Source organism: Artemia sp. Qi Xiang Cuo, chromosome 19 (assembly GCF_049724085.1).
Source record: "Artemia sp. Qi Xiang Cuo chromosome 19, ASM4972408v1, whole genome shotgun sequence".
Classification (NCBI taxonomy): Eukaryota; Metazoa; Arthropoda; class Branchiopoda; order Anostraca; family Artemiidae; genus Artemia; species Artemia sp. Qi Xiang Cuo.
This window is the reverse complement of record NC_142812.1, coordinates 47,682,110-47,695,476: the sequence shown is the minus strand read 5'-3', so window position 1 is coordinate 47,695,476 and position 13,367 is coordinate 47,682,110. Positions and strand designations below refer to the sequence as shown.

General features: G+C 34.6%; 1 protein-coding gene across 1 annotated transcript; it reads left to right on the top strand.

The window, feature by feature from the left end:
- The first annotated feature begins 357 nt into the window (after positions 1-357).
- On the top strand, positions 358-12,538 carry LOC148940934 (uncharacterized). The gene is made up of 2 exons (XM_089105115.1): positions 358-666; positions 12,470-12,538. The coding sequence occupies exons 1-2, from the start codon at positions 358-360 to the stop codon at positions 12,536-12,538; spliced, it is 378 nt and encodes a 125-aa protein (XP_088961241.1).
- Positions 12,539-13,367: the final 829 nt, after the last annotated feature.

The window sequence follows — 13,367 nt, the reverse complement described above, 5'->3', positions numbered from 1 at the left end:
ATTAAATACTAAGCATTTGCAAAGTAAATGTGAAGTAGTTTTATCATGTTTTTTTCGTTCTTTATCATCTTTTCATTCTTTAAAGGTTTTTGGCTGGATCAGGGAAACGGGATGCTGCCAGGAGGATTGTAACTTCAACGTTGTCAAAGAATTCAACGTTGTCAACCTCAAGCCATCCACAACAGCAGTTACAAACCCCGTTAACTGTTGGCCTTGTTGTTGCTGCATTCAATAATAGTATAATACAAATTGAAAGAAAGGAAGTGAAAGAATTAGTGTGAAAGAATTAGGAAGTGAAAGAAATTTTTGAAAAAGTGAAAAATTTTTCAAATTTTTGAAAAAATATTATATAAACGAATGGCTGAGTTCCTGGAGAGGAAGGATTTCTTTTATGCAAACCAATTTGGTTTCAGTAAAGGATACTCTATGGAGCATGCGGTTCAGTATTTGACATCTATGATTAATGGTGCTTTGGACGGGAAGTTGAAAGTGGCGACTTTATTCCTAGACATTTTGAAAGCATTCGGCACAGTGGACTATGTGATTCTTCTGAAAAAGTTAGACAACTGCGGTATTAGAGGAAATACTCTTAAAATTATTTCATCATATTTGAGTCACCGATCTCTGTATGTGCAACTGAATGATGTGAAATTAAGTGATTACCATGTTAGTTGCGGTGTTCCCCAGTGGCCCTCTCTCAGCCTTCTTTTCTTCTCAATATCTATTAATAACAGTCATCAACCAATCTGTGATTTGACAACAAATGTTGGAAATGGAGACGAACGTATAAACCTAGGAAATCTCTTGTCCTGTTTGGTGATGATACGAATTTTTTAGCTGTGGAACGCGTCGAAGGTCAGCTGTTGGGGACACTGAGTAATGATATGGAAAAAGTGGAGAAATAGCTAAGACTAAACAAGATGAAAGTAAATCACAGCAAATCGACGTTCGTTGTCTGGGGCAGATCACCTTCATATTACCCCTGGTTGTAAGACCTTACAGTAGGAGATTTGACAATAAGACGTAAGAAGTCAGTGAAATACCTAGGGGTAATAATTGATGAAACACTAAGTTTTTTAGAGCATGTACAGAGTATATCGTTGAAAGTAGCAAGAAATATAGGTATGATAAGGAAGCTAAAGCATCAGTTTCAGCAGAAAGTTTTGCGTCTTTCATATTTGTCATTAGCCCATCCTTATTTACTATACTGATTTTCTGTTTGGTCTGGAACATTTTATGTTCACCTGAAACCTTTGCGTGTTTTCCGGAATTCAGCTGTGCGTCCTATTTATGGAATCGATAGACTTGCCTCAGTTAGAAACATTTATCTGCGAATCTGTATTTTACCGTTTTCAGGGTTTTGCTTATTTTATAAGCTTCAACTAATGTATGATATTATTAATAATTTTGCTCCAATGTGTCTTCGTCATATGTTTGAGACAGCTGCTGATGTCTATAGGTATTTAACGAGACAGGTTGGTATGTATAGAGGGCCGATTAGAGTGTTTGCGAGATCTGCTCTCTCTCCTTGTCATATTCTTCCGGTGCTGTGGTCTCAGACGCAAACTTCTATTAGGGATATTGCTGAAAGGTGTGGCTTCCATGAGCAGTTGAGGCACCATTGCCTGCAGGTTTATGAATTCTATTTTTTTTTCTCTAGTAGTTCTATATACTTAATATGTTTTATATATTTTTGTTTTGTTGTGAAATGGGAACCTGAATGCGCTGATGTACGTGAATGTAATTTTTTTTAAGAGTTGCACCACAATACAAGGTTAGTGTGCTTCAAACTTTTTTGTTGATTTTTATTGTGAATAAATTATGTCTCCATTGAAAAAAAACACCTAACTTGAAATAAGTTCGTGTACTTTAGTACTTATTTACTGGAGTAGTAATTTGTATTTATGTATTTCTATTTCAAGTTTCTTTTACTTTTGTATTTCTTCAACTAGGTTTGTTTATGTCACCTTCCTCTTTTATAATTCTCCAATACTCACTAAAAAGAGAAAAAGAAATAGATGAAAAGAAGCAAAAATAACACTATGAACAGACTAGCAAAAAACAAGATTAACAGTCTAGAAGAGTTTTCTGGGGTGTATAAGACTTTACATTGCAATTTCACCGGTAATGGTAACGTCAAGATGTGGTTGGTGCAACTCGAAATTTAGTCAGTTGCAACCTCACAATTTCAGCAGGGTTGTTTGGACGCTAGTATCAACCAGGGTCGGATTCAAAGCTTTAATGCGTCTAGGCCCTAGTGATTTTGCCAGTCTGTTTTTGCGTGTTTTTGTTGCTCCGTTTTTGCAAGATTTTCCTGGAAATACCCGAAAATTCGGGGATAGTGGAAGCACTGAACGGAAGACATTTTATTATCCACAAGTAAGGAAAGAGAGAGGTGAAACCGAACTCTCAGCTGTATTTCTTGGGGATCATCTGATAGTTGATAAGCGGCTATGGAATTCCCGTGTTGTTTTAAAATCACTTGTTGATCTAATGTTCTAACATTAGGCAGTGCGGCAGTGGAGTGCACCTGGTACTTTGACGATAAATCATATCAGTCCAGTTTTCTTTGAGAAAAAAAAATCACTCTCATAATTTATTTCGCACCCTGGCATTGTGCACTCCTAGGCCCGGGCCTTGTGGGCCTATTGGTAAATCTTGGTCTGGTGGTAACGTTGTTTTTTTTTATGTATAAAGGTTCAAAGAAAATATTTTCAACAGATTTGGGTTTCAAGGTTCTAGCAAGGCGTTTCTCACAAGCCCCTTCACTGTCTGACGAAAATCTTTTACATTGTTACGGATTAAAAAACAAATGCTCAGGCCGTAAAAAACAGTAGAATTACAAATAAGCAAACCAATTTTTTTTTTTTAAATCAAGATCTCCTAAACTTGAGACATTTTATTTTAAATATATGTATAATTTAAGGTAAATTTTTTCAAAACTTCAGTTTAAAAACAAAACAACAACTGTTACTGAAAAAGGAGAAGAAAAAAAAAACAAATCTATTCATATTACCCGATAATGAGGTGGCGCCTGCCCCCAATGGTATTCTAGGTATGCCCCAAGGATGCAAACAGGTTGAGTACCTTTTTACTAGCCTTAAACTAGGACACTGAATGAAATATTCGAAGCACTAGTATCTTATAAATGCAGATGTCTCTTGTAAGAGGGGAGTTTATTTATCGATGGCAACAGAAGTTTGACCATTTTGTTAGCTTTTTTTTGTAGGTTAAATTTTGTGCTTATTTCGCATCAGCACCTGGTCCGAAATGCCAAATGAAGTGAATTAGAAAAAAATGTATAAAACCTAGGGCTATGTCTAGCCCCATTAAGGGGAGGGGCAACTGAGATCCATTTGTGATGGCAAAGACAACTTTATTTGAAAAGATCATTGAACTAGGAATTGGACGGTATGGTACAGTCTATTTTTTCCCTATTTCTGTCCTATAAGTGAAATTAACCATTATTTGTTGGCCTTTTGTTGTTCGGCTATGATGGTCAAAAAGGCCAAACAACCCTTAAGCACAAAATGTCTACTCTGTACCCGTGATGTTACTATGAACTATGAGTTTGCCCTTTTCTCCCTTTAAATTATGAATTAAACTTATTTTGTGTGACATTGACTTTTACTCTGAATCATTCTAATATGAATTATTGCTCATTAACTGAATTGTCAACATTTAAAAGCCATATAAAGCCAATTCAGGTTTTGTAAAATAAATATCAAGAATATTGAAATGTTTTATTGCGTTACCAGTTATTCTTCCAACTAAGTCTTCTGTAGTATTGTTATATACATATTTAGAAGTGCTTCCAATTTCCCAACAGTTTACTTTTTGTGCAATTATTTTCAAGCATAACATCAGAGTACCAAGGACATCAAAACTTTTTGCCGTTTAAACTAAACTTGGGTCTATTCATAGTTGAAACTTGATTTTTTAAGGTTTTTCTTTTGTTGGTTTGAAAATTAGGAAGCCTTTAGGACAGTATCCCATCTCGTCACTATTCCCATGTCAAACTGTGGAAATAAATCAGCAAAATTAATTGGTTAAATTTGAATAGTTTTCATCCGTAGAAACTAAAAAATTAATAGTCAGTTGATTGCCGTAGATAATTATACTTTTAAATAACTTTCTTATTCTATTTGGTGCCCTGTGTATTTACCAAATTTTGAGCTGAATTTTCGGCCTGTTTTTTATTTGGCACCCGCTACCACCAAAACTGCATAATTAAGCCTACACATGAGGTCTTTTTCAGTGAAAATTGAATCCCCGATTTACATGAATTTTAAAAGGTATCTATGTTTGTATACATCCCCGAATACCCAGTTCCAACAATCAGATTTCATTTTCACTGTCCTTAGTAACAAAGAGTATGGGTAACTTATAAGAGTGGGAACTGGTGCTAGTTTCAAGAAAAAACTATCAACGTCATCTAGCATGTGGCGACACTTGCTATTTTTTCAAGCTCTGTAATCATTTTTATGTCGGGAACCGAGATCAGATACTCTTTAAGAGAAGGTATATTAAGTACCTCAGGAATGAAAAGCGAGGCAACTACCAAGATTAGCGACATCTTCACGGCTCCATAAAGGCTATGTTAAACAATTAAAATAAATCTGATGTCTTGTCCGTTTCTTTTTTCAGATATTCAAATTAAAATCGAGAATGGTAAATAGAATAAACCGAACCTCAGACAACTTTTCTCTTCTGCGATTAATCGACGAGATATTTGTCCTTATTTTATGTAGAAGTTCGAAACTTGAATCGTAATTACATGTCTTAAAAACCATCTTAGAGGAATGAAGTGAATCCAGTGGCAAAGATACCTAATTTTCTTTAGACAACTTTTAAGTTCAAGATCCAGGGGGTACAGAGGAGGGGACGTACTTTTAAATTGCTAGGCTACACTAAAAATGAGAGGGAGTGTTTCAAATAAAAGAAAAAAGGAAATAGATAAAATGTATAAAAAAACATTCAACCTGTTCAGACCTCAATTTGTCCCCCCTCCAGCTGTAATTTAGTTTCCTCAGACATCCTGTCGAAACTAAGATAAGCTTGCATAATTCTAGCATCCACAGAAACGGGTCAGTTTTCTTTAGTGTATCTTTACCTTTGCGGTACTATATGGTTCACTGTCATTTTCACTTGACTGGGGACGGTTAGTTTTCCCCTCCCCGCCCCAATACCGGACTCATGTGCGACATAATGAAGCTGTCAACATTGCCTCTATAATTCGAAAGTGATACTTCAGTTTTGTCGCCAGGTACGACTGATATGTAGATGGCATTATCGTATTTAACCTATATAAGCTGTTTAAATTTAAAAAAAAAAACTATTGGAAATTAGGAAGTTTTCAAGAGTAAACAGTTGAATATGTTAAAAAAGTGAAAGAGTGACTTACTTTGTTTTTGAAATTGCTTTTCTGATTAAATTTATTTTCAATATAGAAAACGTTGTTCCATCAAATATTGCAACCTTTTCATTAAAACTCAGGTGTAAAATCAACCTTTCACTTAATTTCTATCTTAAGTTTTGGTATAGTAACTCCTATCTTCGAATTAAACCTAACAGTGCCCTTTCTTCTTTTTATTGTCCCTGTTCGTCGCAGTGTCCGGCAGGATGGAATATTATGTCCAAGTATTTTTAAATTCTATATTTTTACTATAGTTGAGAACATATCTTCTATGTGTTTTGTTTGGTAAACTGATATTTCCCACCTTGCTTATGCTAATGATAGTCTTATAATTAGCCAGTTTAACCTCAGTCTACCACAGACGGTTCATAAAGTTTCTTATTCTTTTAGTAAAATCGGTCTTTCGCTTAATATTGATAAATGTGTGTATCTTTCTTTCAATTTTTTATCTCCTCCTAAACCTTTAAAACTTTTTCCATTCCTCATTCAATGTGGTGGCTGAGTATTACACTTACTGAAAATCTTACAACTTTTCGTTTCGGATGCTACAAAGAATATCTAGATTGATTACTCTAAAATTGTAGCCAATCAAGGAAAATAGAATCGTATTGCCCTGGTAAGCTTTATTCTACTTTTTCAGATCATTCTATTCTTTACTTTTCTGGGTTTTATCCTATTAAAAAAAGGAAAAAAAAGATTTTAGTGTTATTTGAGCCTCTTATTTCCGCTTCTGTAAATTTCTTCTTTATCTTCCTCTTTGGTATAGGAACCGAAAGATAGTAAATAACTTCTACCTTCTGAATATTACTGAGAAGCTGACTGGCTTATATGAAAAGCTTTCGGAAACGGCATATCGACATTTGTCACGTCAGCACGGTGAGATCTTGTATTAATTTTATTTTCTAATGTTATAGTTTATATTGAAGCTATCAAGTATTTTGGGCAATAGGTTGCATAGGTTGCATCAAGACTGGGCTGGGTAATTGTAGACAGAGAAAAGCCAAGATAGATAGTCCAAGTAATTGAGAGGCAAATGTTTAAACGGCTGGGGCACGGGTAAATGGCAGGAGTATGAATGACTCTCTTATTGGACACATACTTGTCAGGTTAGTTTTTGGAAAGGCATGTCTGCCTAGAGTCTTAGGCATACTTATCAAGAATTTCAAAAAGACCCAAACAAGGCACACCCGCCTGTGGTATTAAGAAGGTTGATAAACTATAGCCAGCCAACGCAAGCCATCCGCAACAGCTGTTACAAACCCCATTAGCTGTTGGCCATGCCTTTGCTGCATAGTCTAATAGTTTAATACAATTGGTTATAGTTTAACTGAAAGACTGAATTCTGTATGAAGAAGGTCAATAATGTTGTAAACGGGCAGCGTAAATAATGTGAATAAATTGTTGTCTTTCATCCAGATTAGCTTGCAGCATTCTTTCCGTGCAGTCGTGCAGTTACAACAAACCCTTGCAGAAAGAAAGCCAGATGTTGCTCTGCTGCAGAAACCCTATGTAAAAAGTTCGGAAAGGTTTCTTTTATTCCAAGAGATTATGGTTGTTTTCAAAAACTGATTACAATAAGATGTTTTTCAGTGCAGCTGTTTTCGTTAAAAAACGTTTTCTTGCATATATCAATTTTGATGATTCGTCTAATGAATGTGTCTATTTATTTGACAAGTCATAAAGATGTTGTTTCGTCAATATATTTTCCCCCTGTCAATTCAGTCAGTATCTGATATATTAGCTGTGACTGATGGCTTAACCAATCATAGTAATCATGTTGTTGGTGGTGACTTTAATGCTAAAAGCCCGATTTGGATGACAAGTTGTAATAGTGATAGAAGAGAAAAAGAATTAAAAGATTATTTTGCAAATAGGAATTTATTTGTAATAAATGAACCAAATGTGCCGACTTATTACGTTGGCTCTTCTAGCCCAGATGTCACAGTTGTAGGTTCTAATCTAGATAAGTTTGTTAAGGAATGGAAGGTTCTTACGGATTCCCCGCCACTGTCTGATCATTTGGTTATTTCTTTTGAAATAGTGTTAGATGCTGCGCAAGGCGTAGAAACTTTCCCTCAAAAGTATGATTTTTATTGTAAACTTGTGCAGAAGAGAGCTTGAGCGAGCAGGAGCAGCCGTATAAGTACCAGCCGACCATCAGGCCTTATACTAAAGGGAACAGGCATCTCGAGTACTTGTACGTTCTACAAGCCAATCAAATTATGCATTATGTGTTGAATTGTATGTGAATGTTGTATTGTGTATTTTGTGCAAATTATTCTGAATATATATACTATATATATATATATATATATATATATATATATATATATATATATATATATATATATATATATATATATATATATATATATATATATATATATATATATATACGAAGAGTAAACAGTTTGTTCATTAGAATGTACTTTCTTAGGAATCTACCCTACCCCCACCTAAACAATGACTCAACCCCCTGGGAAGCATAAGATATATTTAGTGATATTTTTAAATCAATTTGCTTTTGACAATTTTAAATTGATTGCAAATTCATCCTCTTTTGGGTAAAGTCGTAGTTTGGTGCCCTAAAATGGCAGAAAACAAGACTTTCCCCTGGCTTAATCTGTATGGTCACTTAAAAAAAAGCTTTAAATTTATGCTTGAATGAGCTCCCTCCCAATTATCTTGGACCTTCTGTTTGATACAATCATCCCTGGGGAAAAAAAACATAAAAAATAAACATGCATCGACGATGTTTCTTCTGAAAAAAAAAATTAAAGTTCCAAATTTTGAAGATGGGAGCTTGAAACATCTACGGTAGGGTTCTTTAATATGATATATCTAATAAATGGATTTTTAATAAGATCGCTTGCTTTTTTGGGGATGTTTCCCCTTTTTTCAAAAATCAGACAAAAATTTCTCAGATTTTTGGTTTTGGGTGGGTAAAGGTAAACTGAAAGAATTTTATATATTTAGAATCAGCATAAGAAGGGAATACTGCCGGTGTATCAATTGTCATGAGGATTCCATTTTTAGTCTTGGCGATTATTGGCCCAAGTCAATTTTTAATTCCAATTTGTTATCAAAAACTATTTGATAAGATTCTCTTGTGACGAAATTTTTTTGAACCTGTTCATTTTATTTAGTTGAATAAGACAATAAAAACAAAAAGGGTCAATTTGACAGCTGGATAGCAAGTTTATTTTTTGTTTTTCTTTCGCTATTCTGTTTTTTTAATGTCTGAATATATAAGGGATTTAAGTTTGAGAGGAAAATTATCCTGTTGTGAAGGAGGTACATTTAACATGGACGTTGTAAAATCAAAACGTGTTATCTATGCAGGCAGGATGATTTTTGATTATCTTTGCTGCTTCTGTAAATTATTCAGAGGTGTAGGAATTGGAATAAAGACAAGTCTACATTTGTTATTATCTACGGAAGCAATAAATATTTCTGTAATTTTGGTTTGAGTTTGATTTTATTTTAGGATCAAATGTCTAATGATTAAATACATTATTTAATAGATAAATTGATCCCTTTACCAGAAATCCTTCACTGGTAAAGGGATCACTGTAATCACTGTATTTTGTTTCACTTTGCATTTAATTTAATTGCTCTTTTTATTTGAGTGTTTTTTCCTAAAAGTATTTAAAAATAGACTTATTCCTACGAAAAGAAAACCCGAAATATATTTCCTGTCACCCAACCACCACTGCAATTTTGGCGTCTGTCCCCTCCCCTGGAAAATTTTCCGTCGGCGCCCTTGGTCCCCATAATGATATCATATAGCCCTAGGCGAGACATTTACCTGTTTCTGAGCTGAGTGCAACCAATTATATAGGTTGATTGCTGCTGAATTAATCTGGTACAACCACTTCTTGGTAATGTTAAACAACATAAGCAGTTTTTTCTAAAAGTCAAACTACGTGTATCCGCGTGTCCGACTCATCTTATTTTCTGCTTGTTTTGAGTTTGACAACAAAAAATTTTCCACAAAACAAGTTTTTCAAAGAAAATAATGATATTTATCCCTTAAAGTTTCAATAATCTTTTATTTATGAAAGAAAATAAGTAAAAACATTTAAAACATGTTTAGCATTTTGTATATTCTGATGTTATTAAGTGTTTCTACGCCATTTAGAAAATGAAAGAAAATGTTTTTGAAGTTCTGTGGATACATTTTCCCTTTTTCTTCCATATTATACCCTGGCATTTGGAGGAGATATGGTTTGCATCAGGTTTTGTTTAATAAATGATACAGAATTAAAAACAGATGAAAGTTAATGTGCTCTCTAGACCTCGAGCTCCTTAAATTTGGCACTATAACTTGAATAGTTAAATAGTAACTCATATTTAAATTTTTTCTATGGCTAGAATGCTTTCTGTAGACCTCGGTGGAGTGCCCTCTATCCGATTTTGTCACTTAAAAATCAGATTAGATCTTAAAAATCAGATCCAATGAGCCGCTTAGCAGTTCATGCAGAGCGTGCCGACGAAAATAAGACAAGTCATTGCTTTGCAGAAAATAGTGCTTGGGCATATACACCTAGTTGCGAGATGGCCTACCCCCTCAGAAAAGAAGTGAATCAACTTAAAAAATTATTGTTATTTACGCTATAAAAAAAATTACGGGTGAAAAGTTTAAAACATATTCTATAGAAAGACTATTTTACTTGTCTAAAATATTGACACAGTCTTGGCAGTAAAGAACACCATTATTTATAGTTCTCAAAAGTCCGTGATATCTCTGCTCGGTAGATCACTGGACATTCAACTCTGTTAATGATACAACAAACAATACAACTTTTTCAAGAATATTGAAAAAATTTGTTGGTAAATTTCAATATATTGTTATTAACTGTCGTTTCCCTAAGAGATATAATGTGTTGCCCAATCTAAGTGAAGAACCTTTGGCTGTCCTCTGCCAAAATCTGTAGTTTTCAATGTTTTCAAGAACATTTAAAAATAGTGATATTTTTCATTTTAGGTACGGGATAAATAGAAGAAGATGTCCATGCCTTGCCAAAGTTTTACAATTCTAGTATGTCCATGCCTGGTATTGTCTGTGGAAAACCAGGCAAATCCTTTTCTGTCCTCCCATATGCTAGGTCTTATCTCAGCATGCATAGGTCATAGAAAAATTCAGTACTGGTGCATTATGCGAGCACGGCGAAGAAGTCAAGTTTGGTTAATGCTAATGAAATAAAATAAAAATAGAATCAATATATAATAGGTTAGAAACACATTTGGGCTATATATTTGCACATTAGAAGGGGGGTGGAACAAAGGATACCATATATTAAATACGTAACCAAACCTAGGTACCTTTTTCCCTCCTACACCCCAAAAACAATCGTTTAAATATTGAGAAACCACGCTCTGCCATGAATTTATCTAGCAAATCACCCGTTTTCTGCTAATAAGATAGCAGTTTGACGGGTTTCGTGAGTAGTTTCTTTGATACAGTATATAGCGATGCCCGCATAATGCACCAGTACCAAAAATTCTGACTAAGCCATCCAAATCGCCTTATTGAGATTAAGAGACAGAAACTTTGGGTCAAAATCAGGTTTTTGTGTAGGTAGTAGATTTTGTCAGAGGATAGGTGCCCTTGTATACAGAGATAAAAAGGAAACAGTAGAAATTGATTTTTAACCGTAATTTATTGTAAGAATCTAATTGTTTTTATAAGTGCCGTCTTAATAGAATATAGAAATGTGCTACGAGGTATAAAGTAATTTATTGCATACATTTCGTTAGAAATGTATAATTAAGAGCCAGACTTTTAATGATATAATTCTTAAGGATATAATGATATAATAATTTAATGATATAATGATAATGATATAATAAACTGAAAAATTTTAGAGCCTCATAACCGACTAATCAAAGCAAGAAAGTGGGGAAAAATCGTCCTGACGTTTTTACTCGACAAAGGCATGTAATGGAAGTTGACGAAAATTCAAAAATAAGGTAAATTGGTTTAATATCCTTTATAAAATACATTCAGAAAGTTAAGCCTACTAGATAGTAATAGACACTTTTTTTCTTAAACAGACCCAAAAATCATCAAAAGAGCGTATTCTGTTTTCAAAAATCATGCGATCTTTAATTGTATTTTTCCCATTGTCTCGAAAAGAGAAGCGTATAGCTTCTTATTCTGTTGACTTTAAAATTAACTGGCCGGAGCTAGTTCAGAAAAAAACGCAAAAAATATTATTATTATAATTATTTAATATACATTGAAAAATAAATATTAAATTAATTTTAATATTTAATATTAAATGGGTTTTAATTAAAAAAAATATAAATAAATACAAAAAATTACACTTCTCTATGCAAAAAAACGCACGTTGAGTCCCTTAAAAAAATAACAATTATTCCTAGTCACGCTTTACGACTCTCGTTTTACTACTAAAAACAACCACATCCCTAAACCATAACAGTCACTATCTAAGAGATTCACCCCGACCTCCCAACAAGCAGAGCTACCTGGCCATATAAAACTACTAATAGATAAATATAACAAAAAACAAACCGAGATAATAATGTTAAAAAAAAATCTCAATTACTAATAAAATATATTTAATGAAATTCAATAAGATATTTTTTCAAGTTATTTTTAAGAGACCCAAGGGAGCTCCTACATCTAAGCTCTTGTGGAAGTATGTTCAACACTGTCGCGAACGCCATATCCAGTGCAAAATCTGACAGTACTGTAGGTGTTCCTCTCCCCAGAAGGGTTGAGGCAGATATCGTGTTCCTAGGGTGCTGTTCCGATACCACCTAAAATAGAATGTTTACTTCTGATGGACGTACTCCGGATAAAAGTTTGAAAACTATAACTGAGCACGTTAAATGATAAAGAGATTTACGGGAAAGAAAATCGTCCCTATTTCCGATTATTTTCAGGGCATGTTTGTGGATTGAATCAAGCCTTTTCAGGTGGGATGTAAATTTTGACTGCCAAATTGACGCACATTACTGTAGATGAGGCTGGATAAGTTCATTATAAAGTAGACGAAGTGTTTTTTGAGTTAATGTGTGTTTCAGTTTCCTGATAATCCCAAAATTACGGGAGAGCTCCAGCTTCACAGCGTGGATGTGATGTACGAAGGATAAGTTTTTGTCAAGGAGTAGACCTATGGACCTGGCAGAGCCAGTTTTTGGTCATCTGATCGTTCCTCGAGAAGTTATTATTCTCGATACCTATGGGCGAAGAGGTCGAATCCTTGGGAAGAAGAGAACGCAATATTTGTCAACATTTATTACAAATCAATTGGCATCCATCCAAATGTAAGTTTTTTATAAGATTAACTCAAGTTTACTCTGGAGTGCTGACATGTCGGTGTCACAGGAGGCCCTTATAGTGTTATCCGCGAACGCCACAAGTTCATCCGATTCATCACCGTTGCTCGAAATTTCTAGGTACTAACATAACTTGCAGTACCTTGAATTCCTGGAGTTAGGGCTCAGAACGCGACTTAGGTCATCCACATGAACCAGGAATATCAGTGGGCCTAAGATTGAGCCTTGCGGCACACCGAAGTTGACAACGATGTCATTCAGCGGATCTTCTATATAAACACGTCGGCTACTAAGGTAAGACAGGAACCATCGTAGAGCCTCTCCTCTAACTCCAATGTGCTCTATTTTATCTAATAGAATCCCATGATCCATACTGTCAAACGCTTTTTTTTTATGTCAAGCAAAATAGCAGCTGGCACAAGTCCCAGGTCAAGTGTTTTATTAAATAATAGGCTTAGTGATGCCAGAGCATCTTCCTTCGAGTGTCCGGGTCTGAATCCAAATTGGCGTTGGTTAAGGAATCCCTTAGCTTCCAGAATAGAGTAAAGTTGGTTCTTCATAGGTTTTTCAAACACTTTGGAAAACACCGAAAGAATAGAGATGGGTCGAAAGTTAGACGGGTCATCCTGAGGGCCACCTTTGC